Below are 22,216 nucleotides of genomic sequence, written 5' to 3' on the forward strand. Positions count from 1 at the left end.
AATACTTTCTAAAGTCCCCTGTTTTACCGGAGGAGACTTGCAAATTGTATTCTGGACACTCCTGAAGTTCCTTAGAAGGTTATCTGGAGTTCCATTTGTCCACCATACCTGATCGCATTTTGCAATGCATGGTTGCAAAAGAGCATTGAGGGTTTACTAGGCTACACTCTCAGTTCATATGGAGCAATGGTGAGGGAGGGGGCCTTTAAGTCTAGCCAGTCCCCTGATTTAACTGAGGGTGTGTTCTAGAACATGAACCTAGCCAAACTACATGAGACATGACTGGATCTCTGATATATTTGTTAAATTATAGAACAAAACTGAAGAACCTGTGGCCATCCATAAGATGGACTCCAATTTGCACCAGTCCCAGCCAGTATGGCACAGGACTTGGAGTAGTTTATCCCCTTACCTGCCCATGTTCCCATTTCCTGATCTAAATTCTCCCTTCTTCAAGTTGCTGTTATCCCACTGAGGAAACACACAGTTACAGTATAGACCTGTCTGCTTTCACTACTGAAGCAAATAGCAACCGGGGGGGAGGGGCAGGGCATGGAAGAGAAAAAGAGATTTCTATTGAGAAAACAGTACAGAGAAAAGCTTTGTATGTTTGCGGGGGATGGGAAGCAGCAGCATACCTTAATCCTCCCCCCCCCCCAGTGACATGCCTCTGATCCACTTCAACTCCCCTGATGCGATGGTTACTTTGGAAGTTTGAAAAAGACACCTGAAGATCTGATCCCAGGTTTCCCACATCTCACCTATTTTGACCTTTAGAATGGGTTTCTTGGAGCTATGAAATCTCAAAATAATGTCTAGATTCGGAGAGGGCCATCATCACCATCAACAACAACATGTGTTTATTTCTATGCTACTTTCCCACAAAATTGTGCTTAAAGTGGCTCACAACATTCAAACAGTAAGTACAGCACAACTACTACAAAATAATATGAAATAACAGATACAGTGGCTTGGATCCCAGATATTCTTTTAGGACACTGTAAACAGACACACACTGCCCTAGTACTGTCTCACTACACCAGCTTTCCCCAGCTTGGTGCCCTCCAGCTGTTTTGAACTACAACTCCCATCATTCCTGGTGAGAGTTGTAGTCCAAAACAACTGCAGGGCACCAGGTTGGGGAGGGCTGCACTATACTACTAAATGACAATGGGAATACTTTTTGTCTGATCACTGGAAACATTTTGAGTCTAACCAAGTTTGATTTGAACATGTCAATCTAAAAGAGAAAACTGATAGAATTAAATAACATAAGCAGTTTTGTAACAGACAAGAGTATCGTCAACAGCACTAGATGGAAGCTCAGTCACCTTGATCCCACCATGCATTCTACGCCACAACACTAATCCTCTCAAATTTGGTGCTTGTCACACAACTCACACTGAGTCACCCAGTACCAGTAATACTTCTCAGCTGCTTCCCATCTGTCCATCTCTCATCATGGTGCACAAAGCTCCTGTGCAGACATTCACAACCACATCACAGTTTACAACAATGCCTTAATATTTAAATTATTTTTCCCATACAAGAAAAAGGCTTAATTTGGATCTCTGAGGAACGTGCACACAATAGGTCCACTCTGCGGATGTGTGGGACTTATTCCTTTAGTTTATCTAAATTCAGGCCAGGTGTAGAAAAAGCAACAGTTCTATACCCAAACAATTAATGCTTTGACGCCAATACCCTGGAAGTAGGTCTTTCACTTTACTGAAAGTATGCAAGTGTTTTCACAAAAAGGAGAGCATAAATAGTAGAGGCAAGCTATATAATTGTGAAGATATATTAATATTGCCAAAGGAGGGAGGGCAGGATACTGGATGAAAATCGTTTAAACCATACTATAATTTTCCTGGAATTCTCTGAAGAGCCCTTAGCCCTTGCTTTAGCCTAACACCCCAGGGTCACTAGCAAAACTAGACACTAAAAAGCATGGAAAGTTGTGATCCATTCTAAAGACTTCAAAATCCACAGTTGGAAAATACCTTAACTATTACCAACCAAAATGTCACAAAATTATAAGCAAGCTTTCTAGTTCTTCAGAACTCTACTTCGGGCTGGATGCTAAGCAGCACACCCAAAAAGTGGGAGAAAAGTTTTCTTGATATTGACACCACAAGCCTGTACAGTATTTAGTCAGTTTTAAGGCTTGGAAGATGGAGAATGCAGACTTACCCTACACCCTACACAGCACAATTCTACATGTTTAGTCAGCAGTAAGACCTGCTGAGTTCAATGTTGTGGCCTTAACACAGGTATATACATTCCTCCAAACTACTCTGCAGACCTGCTTTGACCATAAAGCCCCAAAGTAATTTCACAAAAGGCATGAGCTTATGGGCCCAATTAAAGAATGTCTTTCTCATGAACCTTATTAGCTTTCCTTGTTGCTTTTAAGCAGTAAGGTCTCCACAAAAAGCACTGTCTTCAAATGCATTTCTAAACAAACTAGCAAATAGGAGCCATGTCCATACTATAAAAGAAATCACAATCTGTTGCACATAAAGTTGGTGCAGAAAAGGCTAAAAAACAACAACCCAAACATGACTTAAGAGATTTCAAAAAGTTGATTTTAGAAAAAAAACATCAGTTAGAAAAATGCTTAAAGAAATTGCAGCCTACCAAAGTCCCTGCTAGTGCTACTTATTGTATCTTACAACCTTATCTTATGGATTAGTTTTAATTGCTAAAGCCACATTCGTTACTGAACAAGTTGGGCAGAGGCATTATCTGAATCCTAAGGGAACAGCGGTGTAGAATTTTGCTAACTGACCAATGGTATCAGGCAGTGCTATTTTTCTAGAAAAAGAGGTGCCATAACTCACCATGAACTCCTCCTTTGTTCTCTTATAATGGCAATGGTGCCCACTTGAGAGGTGCTGGAACTGAGTTGTTGAGCTCGGCTGCGGGGGGGGGGGGGGAGCCCTAGTATCAGGACAGCAGCTTACTAAATTTGCCTATTTAGACTACAATCATATGCACATTAACTAGCAGAAGCCACACCAAACACAGGTGAATCCATTTTGTGAAAATCTGCTTTTTGCAGCTAAGCTTGTTGCTTTTTGCTTCATTATGACTTGCCTTTTGTGGTCCTGCTTTGTCCTTGTGTTGCTTACATAACAGAACAAAAAGTACACGGATTAATGGTAAATTTACGTGTAAGTATCAGAAGATTACTGTGTTAATTGCAAGTAAATTTATTCATGGTTGGCCCTCACCTGCCACTTTAGATAGCATATTACACACCTGCCCACAGGAGCTTTACTCAACTTAGGTGCTGGGACTGGTAATGGGTTCACCGTTTGTCCAGGGCTTTTCCTTTACCTAGATAAAAATCTATACTTCAGGAAACACTTCAAGGACACACTTGAATTGGAACTGAGACTAAACAAGTCTACATTTAATTAACCTACAGGTTTTTTGTGGCTATTGAGTCCTTCACACAATAGTGTCTGGCTTGCCAGAAGTACTTAGGAAAAGGATCTAGGAGTCTAAGTAGACCACAAGTTTAATGTGAGTCAACAGTGTGATGCAGTAGTAAAAATAGCTAATGCTATTGTAGGCTACATCAACAATGTATGGTGTGAAGTCATAGTACCTTGGTCAGACAACACCTGGAGTACTATGTCCTGTTCTTGGCGCCATAATTTAAGGATCTAGAGTGTGTGCAGAGGGTGACCAAGATGATCAAGGGTCTGAAAATCAAGCCTTCTGAGGAATGGTTGAGGAAGTTGGATACGTTCAGCCTGGCAAAGCGGAGACTGAGAGGAGATATGATGGCCATCTTCAAATATCTAATATAATCTGGTCCAACTCCCTGCAATGCATCCATGACCAATGGCCATTCAACCTCTATTAAAAAAACTTGTGGAGTCGGACCAGATGGGCCTTGGGACCCCTTCCAACTCTACAATTCTCCAATCTTATGGCAACTCATTCCATCAGGCCTCCTCACCCTCAACTGTCACCTGGGTAGAGGTATTCCATCACCCTGTCTCAGGGCAAGAGAGGAAGTTGGTTCATTGCATCCACTTTGCAGGAGGCCCAGCTCTGCTGGCACCTTCTGCCTCTTAACTATGCCAGCTGGTCAGCACAGGAACAACTGTCTCTAGAAATTGGTGCTTAAACTTTTGAGATTTATTTTCCCCTGTCCTCTTGGGCGTTGTATTCCTTTTTCATTTTAAGGTTGTAAGGGAGCGTATTGCTTTAATTGCTCATAAGTCGCTGCGGGAGTCTTTTTGGCTGAGGAGCAGGATATAAATACCCTAAATAAGCCAACCCAGCAGGTGAGGTTTTTCTCCCTCACAAGAGGCAAGGGGCGCAGCTACCCCTGTTGCGTTTCTGCCTGTCGGGCGCAGCTGCCGAATCCCGTCAGAAGGGGAGGGCGGCAGCATCTCGAGGGCTCAACGCGCCCCCCTCAGAAGGACGACGAGGAAAAAAAAGCGCGCGCAGAACCAAGGCCCGCTATCTCCGCGCTGAGGGAGAGCAGAAAGATCAACGCCCGGCCCGTTAACGAACATCTGCCTCGTCACTCCCGGAGCGCCCAAAGGCGTCGACTTCGCGCAAGCGCACTCCCTCCTCCTTCTCTCTCCTCCCACATTCCGGGCCGCCGGGCCAATCACAAACGGGGCTGTTGACGCTTCTGCCGCACCCAAAGCTCGTCACGCAGGCCTCCTTTGCCTCTCATTGGCTCCCGGGCCGTTTGTTCCCTTTGGGCGGGTTGGCCACGGCGGAAGGAGGCGCGCGCGGCCTCCCGCCTCTGCGCCGCCATGCCCAATAAGGTGCCACGTTAGAAAAAGCTCCTGCCGCTTGGCTCCGCCCCCCCTCCTATCTTCCCTCGCCCCCACTTTTCCTTTGGCTGTGTCAAGCGGCGGCCACCAACGTGGAGAGCGGAAGCCGCCGCCGCCGCCGCGTGAGCTGAGGAGGGAGGGAGGGAGGGAGAGAGAGGCGTCCGGCGCGCGGGCAGCTGGCGGTTTGAGGACTGTACCATTCGCCTCCCGCGGAAGGGGCGAGCGGCTGCCACCCCCGTCGAGGCGCACGTGGGCACCTGTGAGGGGGTCGCTCGCTCGCCTTCCCTCCCTCCCTCCCTCCCCCGGCGCAGCGCGTCGGCTTGGTAGGCGCCCAACCGCCGTCAGGCGCGAGGAAGACACGTCCCGTCAGCCGCAACCGGTTTGAACCGGAGCGCGAGGAGGAGCCGCCGCCGCCATGGCCGAGACTGAGGAAAGGAGCTTGGACGACTTTTTCGCGAAGCGGGACAAGAAGAAGCGGAAAGAGAAGAGCAGCCGGGGGGCCGCCGCCGCGGCAACGGCCGCCTCCTCGGCTGCCTCGCACAACGCCCCTGCCAACGCTTCTGGCGGGGGTGGGGGCGGGGGCAGCCGGCAGGGCGAGGGCGGCTCCGGGACGGCCTCCAATGCCAACGCCGCCGCGACGAAGGGGGGGATTAAGGTGAGCAGGCGGGGGCGGGGCTGAGCCGGGTGGGTTCCAGCATGACCAGTCATGGGGCGGCGTGGGGGGGGGGGATGGCGGTGAGAGAGAGAGAGAGAGAGAAGTAGGGAATTATCTGCTTCCTGTGGGCGTTGGTGACTTCCTGTCAGCAGAGGGCGCCTCTGCGGGGTCAGCCCGGCCGCCGTGGCCTTGGCGTGGGGCGCGTGGAAGTCGCACCCATCGGTCACTCCTTAACCCTCCCGGCGGATGGGGTGGGGACGAGGGCAGAGTTGAGGACTCTCGTATTTAGCGATAAGTAGATGCCCGGTGTGGAACCCAAATCACTGGGCTTGAAATAGTCGACTTGCGCCCCCACCCACGCAACCCCCGGCTCTTTTGTAACGGCGCCGGAGTTTGCATAAACTGCTTTGTTCCCAGCAGCCTCTGTTCATTTGAGGCATGTCCGTAGTAACTGAGGCCGTGGCTCTCTCCCTTGAGCTGTGCCTTCATGCTGGCAGGCAGGGATAATTCCCCCCCCCCCCCCGTGTAATCGTCCAGTCGTGCCACTGAGTGCTTACCTTCAGCCGTAGAAGTAACATGGTAATGTAACTTCTTCCGGGGCTTTTCATTGCCTTCCAAAAATGGTTCCCGAAGTACTTCATTCAGTTGCATTGGAGCTGTGTAACATGGATTAAACAGCTTTCACTGGCACATGAGGTTTTTACACACAATGCTGCATCCTTGTTTTATCTGGTCAGTAGCTTTCAATATTTGAGACACTGAAGTTTTCATAAAACTCCTCAAGGACAGGGCAGAGGTGTTGTTTTTTCAATATATCTCTAATATTCTACGTTTGGCCATTGTCACATTGAGGCTCATCTTCTTGTGGTTGGGTGGCCACTGTGAGAATAGGATGCTGGACTAGACAGCCCATTCGCCTGACTCAGCAGGCTGTTCTTAACCTAATGCGGTGATTCTAGATCAAATGTTTGGACAACATTGCAATGATTTTTGAAGATGAGGGAATAAGTTTGGTGAGAAATCCACATTAGGGAGCCATAGGTGGGGCTGCAACAAAATGCTGTGGTATGGAATGTGGGTTTTTTTGGTCTCTTTCAATCCCTTCTCCCCCAACACTGATCAGCTGTCTTCTGTCCCTGGGGACACTGAAAAACAGATTTTCTGTGTGCACCAGGAGGCCTGTCCAAGCAATCAGATGCTTCTTTCTGTCCTTTAATATATATGTTTGTGTGTCTTGTCTCCTGTTCAAGCCACTCTATCCTATATCCACCTCTTTAGAAGAGCCTGCTAAATCAGGACAAAGACCCACCTCGTCCAGCATACTGTTCTCAAACTGGCCAACCAGGTTCCTATAGGAAACCAACAAGCAGCATCCAAGCACAAGAGCACTTTCTCTCCTCCTGTGGCTTCCAGCAACTGGTGTTCAGAGGCATTCTTGCCTCCAAGAATGGAGGCAGAGCAATCACAGCTAGTAGCCATTGCTAGCCTTATTCTCTTTTAATTGGTCCAATCCTTATTTAAGCTATCTAAGTTGGTGGCCATCACTTGCCTCCTGTGGGAACAAGTTAGTTTATACTATACGCTGCATGAAGGAATACTTTATCTGTCCCTAATTCAGCTTCATTGGATGTCCACGAGTTTTCAGGGAGTGAGATATTGTCCATGCCATGCAGTTTTTCAGATTTACACCATGTCACCTCATGTGCCTTTTCTCTAGGCTAACCCCCCCCCCCCAAAAAAAAAAGTTGCAATATTTTCTAACAGGGAGGTGCTGTTAGGTTCTTTCCCTTCTCTCACAATGTTCTGTGCAACTCAGGGTGCTTCTTTGGGGTCCACCTGTTTTTCCCTATAGATTTTTTGGTTCATACCCATACATCAAAGTTACTCTGATCTGCCAATGTGCTTTGGTGGTGCTGCTTTGGCTACATAAGCATGAGCACTATAAGAATAATTGGTATGAGTATACGGTGGTGCCTCGGGTTACATACGCTTCAGGTTACAGACTCCGCTAACCCAGAAATATTACCTCGGGTTAAGAACGTTGCTTCAGGATGAGAACAGAAATGGTGCTCCGGCGGCCACAGGAGGCCCCATTAGCTAAAGTGGTGCTTCAGGTTAAGAACAGTTTCAGGTTAAGAACAGACCTCCAGAACGAATTAATTACTTAACCCGAGGTACCATTGTATAGGTAATAAAAGATGGACCCATCTACTGAAAGAGTGTTGCTTTGATGGACTACAAGTTACCAGTCTAGAATGCTGTCCATCTGTGTCTCATTTTTTTGGAAGATAGGAGTGTAGATTTCCTGTTAGCAAATACTTTTCAGATCAGTATTTTCTTCTTGGGTAAGATTTGTTGGCCATAGATAATAACTTTCCAGCTGAAATTTAATCCTCTGCTTAATAGATGGCAGAAATTTAAAGGAAGACAGTGGCATGGATCCAAAGTGGAAAGCCCTTCCACTTGCATGAGAGGGTGCTGTTGCCAATTTTCTCTCCACTATCTCTAGTCCTCAAAAAGCTAACTCCAGAGAGCCAAGAAGAGCCTATTTTCCCACCACCTCTTGCTCAAGCTAAACTGTGGGGTCTTTGGATCCAAACTATTTCCTGTAGACTCAAGGATTCCATTGCATCATGGGGAAACTTCACTAGTGTATGAACCCACACTTGCACACATCGTACACTGTAATCATGCCTGCCATGAAGAGGCTTGAATATATTAGGAAATAAGTGCAAAGTGTTATTAAAGTCTATTCCAATAGGGCCAGGTTGGATAATAAAAACAAAATGCTTACACAGAAACACAAGTTATATGCACTCTTCTTTACTAGCTTAAGCAAATACGTTAGAATTGAGGTAATCATGTATATTAATTAGAAATAAGAAATGTATGTGAAATTCTGGAAACTTGAAATGTATTATGTGCAGTGTTTACTTCATTGCAAAGAAATAGAAATATTTGCATTCTGTGAGGGTTTTTTTTACTATTGTACAATTTAATATCTTTTTTTGTTTTTTATATTACACAATAATTTTAGAGCTTATTGTGCTGGTTGCCTTCTGATAAGAGCAGATAATGAGTCTACATAATGTTTGTCTCTTACAGGAGGAGGATGAGTGGAAGGAATTTGAGCAAGAAGAAGTAATTGACTACAGTGGTCTCAGAGTTCACTCCATGCAAATTAGGTATTACTGTCTTAAAAAGACACACTTGTTAAAATATAATTGTACTCATCAACTTTCTGAATGTGCCTCACTGATAGAGATATTACTTGCAGCCTCATGAGTTATTTCAGCCTAACATACAACAGCTTAATAGCTGAAGAAAAGGCACTAACAAAGTCATATCCCTAGACGTGCCACAGAATGGCTTGAAGCGATCAGCACAATCTATCTGCATCTTAGCCACTTTTATAAAATGTTTCCTTGAAGTTCTGCTGCTTTGTATGGCTTAGAAAGCACTTGAATACTTTAAACATGTTTATGGGTGTTCTGTCACTTCTCAGTAATTGTCAAACCTAAAGAACTAAACTGTGGTTGTCTACTGTACTTCCTTTTGCTGGGTAATATGCTGTTTAAGCATGTCTCTTAAAACAGATATGGGCAGACTTATATTGGAATTATTTGCCTTTGCTATCCCTTGAGTTGTGTAATTCTAAATCTTTGTCCCTCCTTTCCTAACTACAGGCCCGTTTTTTAAATTGCCAGACTCTGTTGATACTTTTGTATATTCACACAGGGTGGAGAACTGTACTTAATGTCATAATATGCAAAATGTGCATGGTGTCATACATTCTTGCTTTACGAAAATGATGAACATGTATTTCACCTTTGTTTTTATTTCAGTGAAAAAGATGATGAAGATGGTGAAAAGAGGGAAGAGCCAAGGGATAACAGTGAAGAACCAGGTGGGGGTATGGATAAGTTGTCAGGTCCTTGGAATAGATCTGCTCCTACACAGACACCTGTTGCTGAAATTATTGGTGAGTTGTTGGTTTTTTCGCTGTTTATTTTAAAGGTATATTGATTGAAATGGCTTGTATTGGGCTTTCTGTTATTTGAGCTTCCCATTGATTCTCAAAATTTAATTGCAGGATACAAACATCTCAGTGTTATGTAACATGATTCATACAAATTAATAAGGTTGGTCTTCTATGGAAAAAGTGAAACAAGTTGACAGAACTAAGGAGAGGGAAAGTAATCTGGTTTGTTAAAATTAAAGCATTGTTTACCAATGCAAGAGTAAGTAGTGTGTGTGATGCAGTATAGCCATCGCTCAATAGGTGTAGGGTGTTGTTCCTGCTGTACAGTATTAATACCAAGAGCTAAAAGAAAAATTCAAGCTCCCTAGGTGCCAGAATTCCTAACAGTTACTATTTGTTAAACATTTCTTCATTTGAGAGGAAAATCATAATATTACAGGGAGATAGTGAAAGCAGTCCATAAGATTACTGTTGCTTACCTTGGTAGTATACATAGTTGTATTTGCCTCTGCTTAAAAAGGATGTGCAAAAATTTGTTTTTCTCATGCATAGACAAGATGCCCTTATGTCCAGTGTTAGAAACTGGGATAGGAGAGCTAGGCGCCATGTAGCTCCTGGGACCTGGGGTTTGAGCACTTTCTTTTTTGCTGCCACGCTACCCTGCACACCAGGTGATTTGCTTGGCAGTGTGGCTTCTCCAGTCGAAAAAGGCCGGGTGACTGGCGCCGAGCTGTTTTCGAATGCTGATGTATACTAATAAATATTTTCTTGATGTGGCTAATTTAAAAAAAAAAGAAAAAGAACAGGAAGCGGCTTGCCACACACAGCACCACACAACATTTAGGTGGATTCGCGTACTTCCCCCTTGCCTTCCTTTTTCACTCAAAAAAGAGGAAATTTGAAGTTTCCATTTGTAGTTTGGAATAAACCACATTTCTCACTGTGTCTGATATCCCAGTTTGTGAGCTAATTTCTGTAAGGTATCAGTTTCCATATTTGGCAAAAGCAGGGAGACAATAGTTTGCTCTGAACTGAAAATAGAAGTTTCAGGTTCCACCCATCTCTTGAAGGAGAGAGAACATTGCAGTAACAACAAACCATGATTTAACATTACTCCTGAAAAAAGCAGTTGGCATATTTTTTAAAATTAGCTTTGATTATATGTTGCCTGCCAGCAGCACTCCTCTACACCAGATGATTGTTTAAATCCAGACTGAATATATTAAACTGGATTGTTTAAATCCAGACTGAATATATTAAACTGGAATATTATAACAGCAGAGTCCTTCATATTAATCTAATTACACATGACTATTTCTAATGCTCTTTCTGTCTTATTTGCAGAAACCCCAGAGCCAGTCCAGTCCAGTGGAGTATATAGGCCACCCGGAGCAAGAGAAACTAGAACAAGGAAAGTGCCACAAGGACCACCAGAGATTTATAGTGATACACAATTCCCATCATTGCAGGCCACTGCCAAGCATGTAGATACTAGAAAGTAAGTATAGTAATAGGACTCTGCACATCTGCTTTAAAATCTCTTCCCCCCCTAATCATTGGTTCAAAGCTTCATAAACCTGTCCACTGAGACCATAAACAAGTTTGTGGTGTTATTTGCACCAGAAGAAGCAAGTGGATTTTAATTGCAGATATGTTATTCTAGGAGCACTGCCTGCATAAGTTTGGTCAAGAGGCTTTTAATTTGTTTTACAGGAAAGTGTTCTGAGGGGTTGGGTGGTAGAATGTTGAAAGGCATGATGTGTGCCAATTCCACATAACGAATCACAGTCCTGTGTGGATCTTAAATTCAGTGTGCCATTTGCAGGACTTCAGTGCTTTTCTTATCTCAGCAGAAGAAATAATGTTATGCCTCAGAGTTGACTTGCTCGGCTAAACTACAGCTTAAGCCCTGTTGCAATTTTGTCTGCCTGTGGAACAAAGTATGTTAACAAAGATGGCATTTGCAGGACATTCATCACAATCTCTCACTAACCCTGAGATTGTGATTGTGACTGTGATCCTGAGAGCTACTTTAAGGGCTCCCAAGGCCTTGGGCGTGCTTGGTGGAATGCTTTTCTTTGACTGTCAGACACACACATACACCCAATGCCATATCACAAACTGTTTTTGAAACCTGAGCACCCCATTTCGAAAGAGGCTTTCCTTAAACCTCTCTTGGGCATGCAGAACTAGTTGTACGGTTTTTTTGGATATAGGCCAATGCTTTGGAACAGTTACTTTAAAATATTTACAATTGTTATGGTATTGCAGTGTTCAAAACTCTGGGAGTGTGAAGTAGTATGTTTGTTTATGGCCACAGTTCAGCAAACTCTACCACTAACACACTCTTCAGCATAGCTTTGAACTTGTTTTTTTGAACAGAAGATAATCTGCTAGTGGTGTTTTGAAAGCAGTTTGTGTTAATGCCATTGAGGCTTTGTGTTCAAAGAAATATCCCACTTAACATGCAGAAGCTCTTGACTCTGCCTACAATAGCCCCCTGGGTTCTGGGCCATATATCCATTCTGTCAGTGGCCCTAGCCATGGAACTTTGCAACCAAAACTAGTGTCATTGAAATAATATTACTAAGGGGCAAGTGTGTGTAAGACAGTTACTGATTACATTTATTTTCCCTTAGGGATAAAGAAATGGAGAAGAGCTTTGAAGTAGTAAAACACAAAACTAGAGGTAGGGATGAGGTTTCAAAATCCCAGGCAACTAAACTTCAGCTAGACAACCAATATGCTGTGCTTGGGGATCAGTAAAGCTGTACACACATTACAATTAAGGAATGGTTATTTGATACCTTTCCAGTCTAAGGTAACTAAACCACCTATTATGAACATGCCGTCTTATATCTGCTGGATCTACTGCAACAAGTGCAGACCTCTTTGACGTAAGTGATTTGCTCTATGGAAGTATGCTTAATTTGGTACATCTGACACTTCTTTTGGATATGAGGGAAATTAATGTAACTGGTCGAACAAGAGTCCCCAGTGTTTTGATTACTCTGCAAAAGCTATCGGCAGCCAGTGGTTATTTCAAATTTTTTTATGTTCAGATACTGAGCCTTCGTAAGGGTTGACTACCTCAGACTTGCTGCACTCATTGTGGACACCATGTGGATCACAACTTCTGGAAAAGGTTACAACTCTTTAGTGGCCACCTGAAACTCGAAACCAGCTCTACTGGATTCCTCTCAGAAATCCTGCAGAAGTCAGCCATCTGGGTTCTGATTTATTCTAAATGACAAATTTAAGTGACCTTAAATGAGCAATTTGTCCTGTGTGCCCCCATTTATTATTCCATCCTTTCATATGTAGCCATAACTTACTAGGAACCTCTAGCATATACCACTTTCAAAAATATGCAGTGTAGCGTTGAGCTGTTTGTTTGGGTTATGTTTCAATTTAGGTTTCCAGAAAATAAATATCCATCCAGATAGAAAACTTAGGTAGGGACACTAGTCTGCGTATATTAACTGGTTTCATCTATGTAAACTCTTTTATTTTTTTTAAAAATGCCTTTTTTTGGCTTGAGAAATTGCAGCATAGTTAAGTAGCAGTATGGATTATGCAGACTATCCATACATTATTTTTTCTTTATTTTCAAGTGACTAGGATTTCTGTAGATTTGCATTCAATGGCCAACAAATGTCTATGCGCCCCTAGTCTGTGGAGCTCATTTTTGAAAAATTCAAGCCGTATACTTAACCTTAACAATGTATTATGGCAAGTATCAGCTGTTGGTCGCACACACTATTGTATTTGCAGGATGGAAGTAATTATATGTCTAGTGAAAAATGTCATTTGTTGTGGTTTCTTACTGGTTGAAACATGGAAATATTCTGGAAATGTGTTGCACTTATGACAGTTTTTTGTCTGTTGCCCAAAGATTAAGTGAAAACTTCAGTCAAAGATCAGTCTTCTGACCAGCTGTGTGACATTTGGAGAGATACTAGTACAATAACACTTATATGCTAAGATTTGTGCTTTACTGTACAGTATGACACTGATCGTGAATAGAATTCAAACCAACTCCCAAAGAGATACCTGGGGTACAGAAGGTAATCCTCCCTAAATTTTCTTCTCAACTAAATCTTGATGTGGCTGCTGCTGCTGCTGTGTCTTTTCAAGGGTCCTGTTGCTTTCTTGACTCTTGAGCAGGAATTCAGACATCCTCAGAGCATACAGCTTTGTGAGATGGGTAGGTAAAATACATTCATAGGAAACAGCTTTAGTTATAAACACGGGGTGACTTTGCAATTGACGACTGGCTATGATGTGAAATGATTAATATTCTGGGTAACGAACTTTCCCCCTCTGCCTAGAATTGCATTGGCTTTGTGATCAAAGAATTGCTTGGCATAATTGAAAGAAAACGCTACTAAATAGTTGCCTTTTGTAAAGCTAGGCCACTAGATGTCCATATCACTGAAAGTAAATCTACAGCTGACACCATTGAGTTGTATCTTCCTCAAAGTGTATTTCTTCGCCAACAAAACATTGGCAGGGTATTAAAGCTAAAGATTATGTGTATATGTATGTCACTTAATGACATAGCAAAAACTTAAAATTGCAACTTTGGCATTTTATGAAGGTTGTTACTACACATGAATCAAGTTTTAATATACTGTATAGGGTAGGATGAAGCTGTCCTTTGTATCTTCACTTGAGTTCTTGGGCATGGTCGACAAAGCAAGATAACATTGTAACATTAATAAATATAATACATGGCAATGTACATGGCTTCTGGAGTCTAATGAATCTACATTTAGTTATGATGCTATGTCATTTAAACTGAGCATGGCAAAGCTCATAAAGGATCATGAAGCTGAAACTCGAGGTTGCAATTTTTTATACATGACATGGGAGTAAGTTCCATTGAACTCAGCGTGGCTTACTTCTGAGTAGATGTGCACAGAATTGGGACTTCAAAGCAGCTGTTGCTAATGAGGAGTGATCTTCGTTTAGCTTTGTCTGGTTACTGTCTACCTCACCCATATACTACTAAGAAAAGCCACAAACTAATGGGAAGTAGCAAGTAAGTTGATTGCTTGCTATGGTGAGGAACTAGAAGTGCTGAGGTTTGTAATCAGAGCCGCTGATTACAATCACTAATCCCAGTTGGACAGCCTTCTGAAGTCCTAGATCAGGGGTAGCTATTGGACATGCTGGCTGGGACTGATGGGAGCTGGAGCAGCATCTTGAGGTACCATGTTGGCTGCCCATTCCTGAGGTCTGAAGCCTGAGGTCTGAAGCCTCAAAGAGAAATATTTCACATAGAAGAACTTGATTCCATTGGCCCAGTACACATTCACATTCAACTACTGTTAAAAACAAACCCTGGTTTAATGTGAGTGTACAGCACACTGGTGCACAATGCTGAAAAATTATGAAAAGCTCCACCAAGGGTTCTTACCCATTTCTCTGCAAACAATGAGCAGTAACCAAGATTCTTAACTTACTGCTTAGAGTGCATTTCTGGGGAAACTAATCCCAATCATTCGTTCAAGCATCTTGAAAAGTCAAGGGCCTGGCTTGTTTCCTGGCAGCAGCAGATGTGAGGGGAAACAAAGCATATTCACAATAAACCAGTTTTAACTATGGTTTAACATGACGTGTAAATCAGGCCATTGAAGCACTAGGCCTCTGAATTGTCTCTTTAAGTCACAAATGTTTTCCAAAACCCAAGATACAGCTCAAAGAAACATGTCATATAGTACTTTTCATACTGCTGAATCGCTTTTAGGACAAAGTGTAGTTCTACTTCCTTGGTAGGCCGATATGCATAGAGGCAGTCTGTGTGAAGTTGCTGGATCCTTATGTATGCCTATTTTACCTACATGATGGGATACATCCTGTTACAGAACTGCTTTACAGTTTATGATCCATAGGCTTAAAGGAAAGGAAGATTAATTGAGGCATATCGAGATTGGAAGTGAGTAATGGTTCTTTCTTGACATCTGTTGCCAGTTCGTTATTGGTAAATTTTCATGGTGAAGTTTTAGTTGTTAGCATGAAGAATCTGGGCCCTGCTTTTTGTTTCTAGCAGCCACACACTAAATTTCAGAAACGCCCCAACAGGAACATTTCTACTATATGTGCCGCCGAAGCGAGCACAAATAGGAACATTTCTATCCCTGAAATCAAACCTTGTCTCGTGCAATCCATTTTCTATTTGTGTTCCGGTAGCTATTCTGTGAATGGACGTAAGACTGACTTTTGGCAGAACGTGCACCATATTTGTAATCGGTCATAAAAATATTTAGTTGTATTACTGCATTATTGACACTTTATAATGTTCATGACATCATCTTGTTCAAAGCAGGCGTAATAGTTGTAACCTATTCAGTAAAGCACTTGAAAGCCAACTTCATGCAAAGAAAGGAATGTGAGGGTCAAATAAGCCAGGCTTAAATAAAATAGGGTTTTAATCTGGACTTTTGATAGCATAACAAGAAATATGTGTTGATGGTAGAGCTTTTTATTCCAAACATGGTTGGATCATTTTTAATGCATCTGTGATGCATGGTAAAGAGATCCTATGGAGTGGGTGTTCACTCCATGGAAGCATTAGGAGTGCCTGAGAGCCTTTGCATCACTTTCAGAGGCGTCTGTACAAATGCTATAATGGTGTGGTTGCAATGCAAGCTTTATGCAGATGTGGCTCTTAACAGCAGCGCTCACAAACTTTAGGGGGTCATGAGTGCCCTTGCACTGCTGGTGCATCCGCTTGATACCTGTATATTTGGAGTCTCATTTGAATAGGAGACTATGTGCATATTGCCCAACCTGCATAGGCCCAAACAGCACAATTTTTACTCCAAGGACTTGGAGGTATTGGGTTCTACATGCATAGGCTCCTATTCAGATATGAGATCCAGTATGTTAGCATCAGGTGAGCAGGGTCATTCCTCAGCTTCCCACCACCACCTGTCAGGCTGTACTGTTAAAGCCATGTCTGCATAGACAGTGTCTTCTATATACTCTTAATACTTGACTTCAGTGGGACCTGTATGTGGAAAAGTTTAGTGATGAGGCCTTAGACTGCTGTATCCCTGATAATCCATGTTATAGCTGAAAGTGTGGACGGCTGCAAGTAATGTTAGAAGAGTGAAACAAAATCTGCATTATTTTGGATAAACTGTGCCTAGGCCTAGATAACTAGAGAGTCAGAACTGATAGTTTTCATGAAGCTGTTTTTAAAGCAAGGTAGGCAAAAATCCAAGTGCAAAAATATATGCCACATTGAGTAGGCTTCTTTGTATAGTTTTATTAGCTCAAAAGAGCCCACATAAAGAAAAGTTGATAGTAAGCATTAAATGAAACTTTCCTGGGGAGTAAGACTAAAAGGTGCAAAATGTAAAAGAATTCTATCCTGGAAAGCAATATCCTTATTTTACATAACACCTACATAAATGTGCCCAGGAATTGATTCACTTCATCCTTGAGGTAATCTTGTCCCAAAGCACTGATGCAGCTATAAAACTGCATTTTTATTCAATGTGTCTGAAACAACACAGATACTAAAAAGGAACTGCAGAAAAATACTTGAATTGCTAATTGAGGATTCAGAAAATTCTGAAGAATAAATCATACCAACTCTATGTGCAGGGGTGGGTAGCTTGTATTTTTAATGATCCTCCACATTCCCCATAAGTAGAAAACAAAAATATATAGGGTGTTGCCAGGCCCTATATGAAGCTTCATATAGAGGAGAGTATTTGAAAAGTGCACCCAACCTGTAATATGAACGTTAGAATTCTGTCATTCCTATTCTGCCAAATCTGTAGAATAGTTCTCAGAGGAAAGTAACAATAGGAAGAAATACTTTAGGATGATGTATTATCTCTGCAAATATGAACCTCCAGAGCCTTCAAGCTGCGATTAGGTAAATGGGGGTTACTAAAATGAAAGATTAGTTACTTCTAAATATATATAAAGTAACTTTAAGAACTAAAAAAAGTTTGACATTTCTATTAGAATATGAATTACCATAAACGTTGCTGGTATATAGACCACTTGCTTCGATTTAAAATGTTAACATACTTGCCAAAGGCAAGTCCATGGACATCAATGAAAAGAATCTGATCCCAAACCATTGCAAGGATGAAAGCATAGTCTGCTGCAAGTATGGCATAGGTGTGGATGGAAGTCTTCTTGTGCCTCTGTTTTCTAGGCTGTAAAGATAATGCTTCCCTACCTCACAGGGGTGTTGTGAGGCTGACTTCATTGTAAAATGCTTTTGAGTTTTCCTGATGGAAGGTGCTATAGAAGTGCACAACATAACTAATCGGCCAACATCTGATGGCTGATTCTGTCACCTTATTCAACTTTTTCATTACAGTATTTTGCTACTACTATAGAAGGCTTCTTTACAAAACATTATTTAAATGTATGGATCATGTAACAATGGACTTTGCAAGAAGGCATGGTTGAGTTTTCAATCTTTATGCATCCCCTTTCTGGTTTTATGTGATTAACTGTGCAGCTCTAATTGTATTAACAAGGTTTTTGGGTTTTGCATGGAAATTACTTAAGATCCATTATCATATTTTTTTTTTGTAAACTCCCTGAATGAAATAAACTTATGTTCACACTGTTTGTTATCCCTCTTGTATGATCTACTGTTTTTAAGTGTATGTTTAAAGCCAGGATGGGGGAACATGTGGCCCTCAATATGTTCCTGGGGCACACTCCTACCACCCCTTGTGGTTGATCATTCTAGTGTTTATGAGAATTAGAATCCCAACAACATTGGGGTTAAGGTCACAGGTCCCCCATCTCTGGTTTAAAATAAGGAACTGTCCATTGTTAACATGTGTCTTAACACCCCTTGGTCATACTAACTACATAGCAACTTCTGAACTATGAGACACTATTTTCCTTTAAGAACGTAAGAGCCCTGTTTATCAGGCCAAAGATCCATCTAATGCAGTATCTTGTTCTCACAGTGGTTAGGTAGTCTATGGGGTGGGGGGAGTCCCTCCAACAACAGTCCAATTAGGATAAATGGCATGGAATGCTGAGAGGAGCTGCTTGGCAGAATGAATCTGGATGTTTTCATAGGAAGGAGGGAGAGTGGCTTACAGATCTTAAATTTTGTAGAAAGAACCTCAAAGTATGAACAGGTCATTTCCTCTCCAGCAGAATAGCAAAAAAGGGGGGTTAGGGGGGAAATGTCCCTGGTGACAGAAGCGAGTGCTGTCAAAAGAAATAAATGAAAAATCAATATATTAAGGGGGGAAAGCTGATTTCACTCCCAATAAACCCAAGATGGCTGAACACAAAAAAGGAAGGGGTGGTGGTGGAATGGAGCAGCTGAAATCCTGAACAGAAGCATTCTACCCAGCAACATTTGGAAAGTGGGATACAATACACTTATTTCCTCCCCTCAAAACGTGTGTCAGGTTGCACTAGCTGAGCCTTTTTCAATCATTACTCTGCGAGTAGCAAGCAGTTTCCAGGGCACACCTTTAGCCCTGCTCTCATTGTCAAATGGCTCCTGGCTTCCTATCTGTTTACTGCAATCAGCAATGAGATACCTACATGGGCAGCCTAAAGTACAGCAGTTTTGCTGCTGTCGATTATTGCCCTTAGCCCATGGGAAGCCAGAAGAACAGAAGAATCAGGAAACGTTTAATGTCTGATTTTCTAATTTTTTTATATATGCTGTAAGCCGCAGCTGGGGAAACCCAGCCAGATGGGTGGGGTATAAATAATAAAATTACTATTATTATTCAGCATGAGGGCAGGGGCTAAAGGCATGGTCCAGCAATCTCTTGTTGCCTCAAAATGCAAATAATGACTGAATAGGGCAGGGGCTAAGAAAAGTTCTGCACTGAGAGTAAATGCCCTCTTATGCTTCTTATTAAACATACTGCATTTCATTCAATATACTGAAGTGTCTGGCTTCTAGAATTTATTAGGAATGCTGTACATTCCAGAACTGAGGGAGCTCCTACAGGTAGAAGTTTCTGAAAGTCCAGCCTCCAGAAATGGAGGAATCTTCCATCGCTGACCTCCAGCTGAGCAGAACTAACCTTCACACTTAAGTCCAACATCCTTTATTCTAGAAGTAAATGTAAAAGCAGCCGAAAAGGGATGAAAATATGCTATGAGGAAGCATGACTGGGCTCATAAATCTTTTTTGAAAATGAAAGAATAAATTTAAAATATTCAAACAACCCAGTTTACCCTGGCAGCAAAAATCAGTGGAGTCTAGTTTCTGAGCAACCAAATTTCATTTTAAAAGTAATATACACAAAATATTACAAAAAACATTTAATGACCTTTTTATGTGGAAAGAAAACAAGTATAAATAGAAATTTGAAAAAATATTTTTAAGGTATCAACATACTCAAGACTTGCTTTATCAGGCGTGTTTCTTCAGGAGATATCTGCTTCTAAGATAACCCGGTTTCATGTTCTCTACCAGAAGCTTCTGCCTATCTTCATACCAGCAAACGATAACCTTCCATTTGAGGTGGTTGCTCCTTCAAAACAAGATTTTAGTTTTTTTAAGATCCAAACCATCACTAGTCCCACATTTCTGTTACCTAGGATGTTCTTAAGGAGTGCCCGTTAGCAACACATGCACACCCACCCACAATAGGAACTCATGCTTCCAGCTTTTAAGTTTTCCTCTCAATTATCGCACCCTTGAATTCATTATCAGACATTCTCTTTCCCTACTTATTACCCTAGCATTTCAGCAGGAATACTGGCTAAAGTCTGCCCTGTCTGCAGACCTGGCCCTTTTTGCTTCTTGTTCTAACCAGCTCTGGCAAAGAAAAAGACAACATCCACCTGTCTTGAAATGTCATGTTTTAAGCTGAAGAAAATGGGTCAAGAGCAATGTAATCATCACAATCTCTGCACCCGAGGAACAATCCATAGCCTTGGGTAGGCAACAGGTTTTCTATCTTTTTCTTCCGCCACACACACAGCTTTCCTATTGGTCATACAAAGGGAAAGACCTTATGGGAAACCTGTGGTCCTCCCGGTGTTCCTGATTTACAACTCACATCACCTCCAACCATTGGCCATGCTGACTACTGCCACTGGGAATTGCCCCAGGTTTCCTAATCCTTGCCCTAGGCACACAAAATTCTGCACATAGTTGCTGCAACAGCTTTGATTTTTGAGATGCGGCAAGTTTTCTTAAAAGTAACACTGGCATGCAGACCTGTATAAGATAGTCAGCAATGTATTCTGGCTTCAGGCAGTTCACTCCATGAGCAGAAGCCTCTCCTAAATTAACTCTTAAATCCTCTGGCTTCAGTTTGTTAAAATCGGCAAAAAGATGGGTGGCTTCTCTAAAGACAGAGGCAGAATGAGCAGGCAGCACCTGTAATTTCAAACACAGAGACACCGAATTACTTATATATATGGTACACTGAATTACTTGTGTATATATATATGGTACATGCATACTATTAACATTTAAACTAGCCTTGCCAGCAGAATTTCAGAACGTGAACTGCCAGCCCTGCTTGCAGTTTCCAGAATGGCCCTGGAAGTGGCATGCAAAATCAAGAACATATTAACTGTTGCGTTGTCAAAATAGGGTGCAGTGGTTGTGCAACATCTCCACGTGGCTAAGCCCCCATGACTCTGTTCCTCTGACACCTTACCCTATCTCTAAACGTATTTTCCACTCTCCCAGAATACTAGGAAGGAAATTGGCTGGACAAGTGCCATTGATACTGCACAATATTACAGCACAGTGCAAAGGGTGGTAAGTCCTCCATGTCACATGCAGCTTCCAAAACTATTTTTGAGCCTGTGACAACTGTCTTGTATCCAGTCTCAAAGAGCCAATGGCTAAGGAGAGAATGCGGAATTGAGGGGTCTGTCAGTAAATTACTTGCCACAAAGAACCTAGCAAATGGCTACCCTAGTCTGAATTATACAGACAAAAATCTACCTGTTCTGTTAAGAGGGTATTCACCCATTACTTGAAAATATTCAGCTTTCCAGAATACCAGGTATTTCCAACAATTGAGAATTTAATCATATCTTCTTATTAGATCCTTGTATTTAACGAATGCTCCAATTTTTGAAGCGGTAATCTGGATGCAACTCATAGCAATTATGGAGGAAATATAGTTGAGTTTACTATCGTTTATAACAATCACACATATTTAGCCAACTGAGTACCAGAAAATTACTATTTTTATTAGCCCTATTCCCCTGCCCCATTTCATGCAATGGTTTCTTCCATTTCCTCCCTCATATACATATACAGTGGTATCTCGGGTTACATACGCTTCAGGTTACAGACTCCACTAACCCAGAAATAGTACCTCGGGTTAAGAACTTTGCTTCAGGATGAGAACAGAAATTGTGCTCCGGCAGCACAACGGCGGCAAGAGGCCCCATTAGCTAAAGTGGTGCTTCAGGTTAAGAACAGTTTCAGGTTAAGAATGGACCTCCAGACGAATTAAGTACTTAACCCAAGGTACCACTGTATGAGTTTGTACATATAATACAATTGCAAATTTGGCACAAACAAACCTCCATTTCCCCCCAACATGAGTATATTAGCTTTAAGTCTTGGTTTATTATTATTTCAAATACTTTTTTAAAGATCTCTTGCCATTTTTTTAGTTACATGAATTTGGAGAGTTTGAAATAGAAAAAATGTTGGTAAAATAACCACTGTCATTATAGATAACTCCACACACAGAGACATTTGTGTTTCAGTAGCTGGAGAGAGCTGTGAATAACCCTTTAACCCTCCAGATGTTGCTGAACTACAACTAT

At 42.1% G+C, this 22,216-nt stretch overlaps 2 protein-coding genes and 1 long non-coding RNA gene across 8 annotated transcripts in view; 1 reads left to right on the plus strand and 2 right to left on the minus strand.

The window, feature by feature from the left end:
- Positions 1 to 4,537, minus strand: part of LOC307199541 — a 36,689-nt gene extending 32,152 nt beyond the window's left edge. For 2 of the 5 annotated variants that reach the window (XR_013832019.1, XR_013832022.1), the window contains exons 1-2: positions 3,617 to 4,537; positions 2,844 to 2,921 (exon numbers count right to left, since the gene is read on the minus strand). This is a non-coding gene — a long non-coding RNA (uncharacterized lncRNA). Of the gene's footprint in view, positions 1 to 2,843; positions 2,985 to 3,616 lie in introns of all 5 variants that reach the window. The other 3 variants (XR_013832018.1, XR_013832020.1, XR_013832021.1) reach the window with 3 other exon arrangements.
- A 178-nt stretch (positions 4,538 to 4,715) lies between these two features.
- On the plus strand, positions 4,716 to 18,057 carry CDV3 (CDV3 homolog). 2 transcript variants are annotated; one of them, XM_079947444.1, is made up of 5 exons: positions 4,716 to 5,463; positions 8,569 to 8,648; positions 9,309 to 9,445; positions 10,790 to 10,943; positions 12,085 to 18,057. In XM_079947444.1, exons 1-5 carry the CDS (start codon positions 5,224 to 5,226, stop codon positions 12,209 to 12,211), a joined length of 738 nt encoding a protein of 245 aa, XP_079803570.1. In that variant the 5' UTR covers positions 4,716 to 5,223; the 3' UTR covers positions 12,212 to 18,057. The 2 variants fall into 2 exon arrangements, with proteins under 2 accessions (XP_079803570.1, XP_079803571.1); XM_079947445.1 differs by having other exon boundaries at positions 12,508 to 18,057.
- Positions 18,058 to 19,673: 1,616 nt separating this feature from the next.
- The window catches only part of TOPBP1 (DNA topoisomerase II binding protein 1), a 31,106-nt gene continuing 28,563 nt past the window's right edge, over positions 19,674 to 22,216 (minus strand). Inside the window, exons 27-28 of the mRNA XM_079947157.1 lie at positions 20,637 to 20,798; positions 19,674 to 19,944 (exon numbers count right to left, since the gene is read on the minus strand). Coding sequence (XP_079803283.1) covers positions 19,903 to 19,944; positions 20,637 to 20,798 — 204 coding nt within the window. The 3' untranslated portion in view covers positions 19,674 to 19,902. The remainder of the gene's footprint in view (positions 19,945 to 20,636; positions 20,799 to 22,216) is intronic.

Source organism: Podarcis cretensis (genome assembly GCF_951804945.1).
Source record: "Podarcis cretensis genome assembly, chromosome: 12".
Lineage (NCBI taxonomy): Eukaryota > Metazoa > Chordata > Lepidosauria > Squamata > Lacertidae > Podarcis > Podarcis cretensis.

Coding starts and splice junctions, on each gene's coding strand:
- CDV3 (XM_079947444.1), top strand. CDS start 5,224: ATGGCCGAGACTGAGGAAAGGAGCTTGGACGACTTTTTCGCGAAGCGG. Junction 5,464..8,568: donor CGACGAAGGGGGGGATTAAG/GTGAGCAGGCGG, acceptor TGTCTCTTACAG/GAGGAGGATGAGTGGAAGGA. Junction 10,944..12,084: donor AAGCATGTAGATACTAGAAA/GTAAGTATAGTA, acceptor ATTTTCCCTTAG/GGATAAAGAAATGGAGAAGA.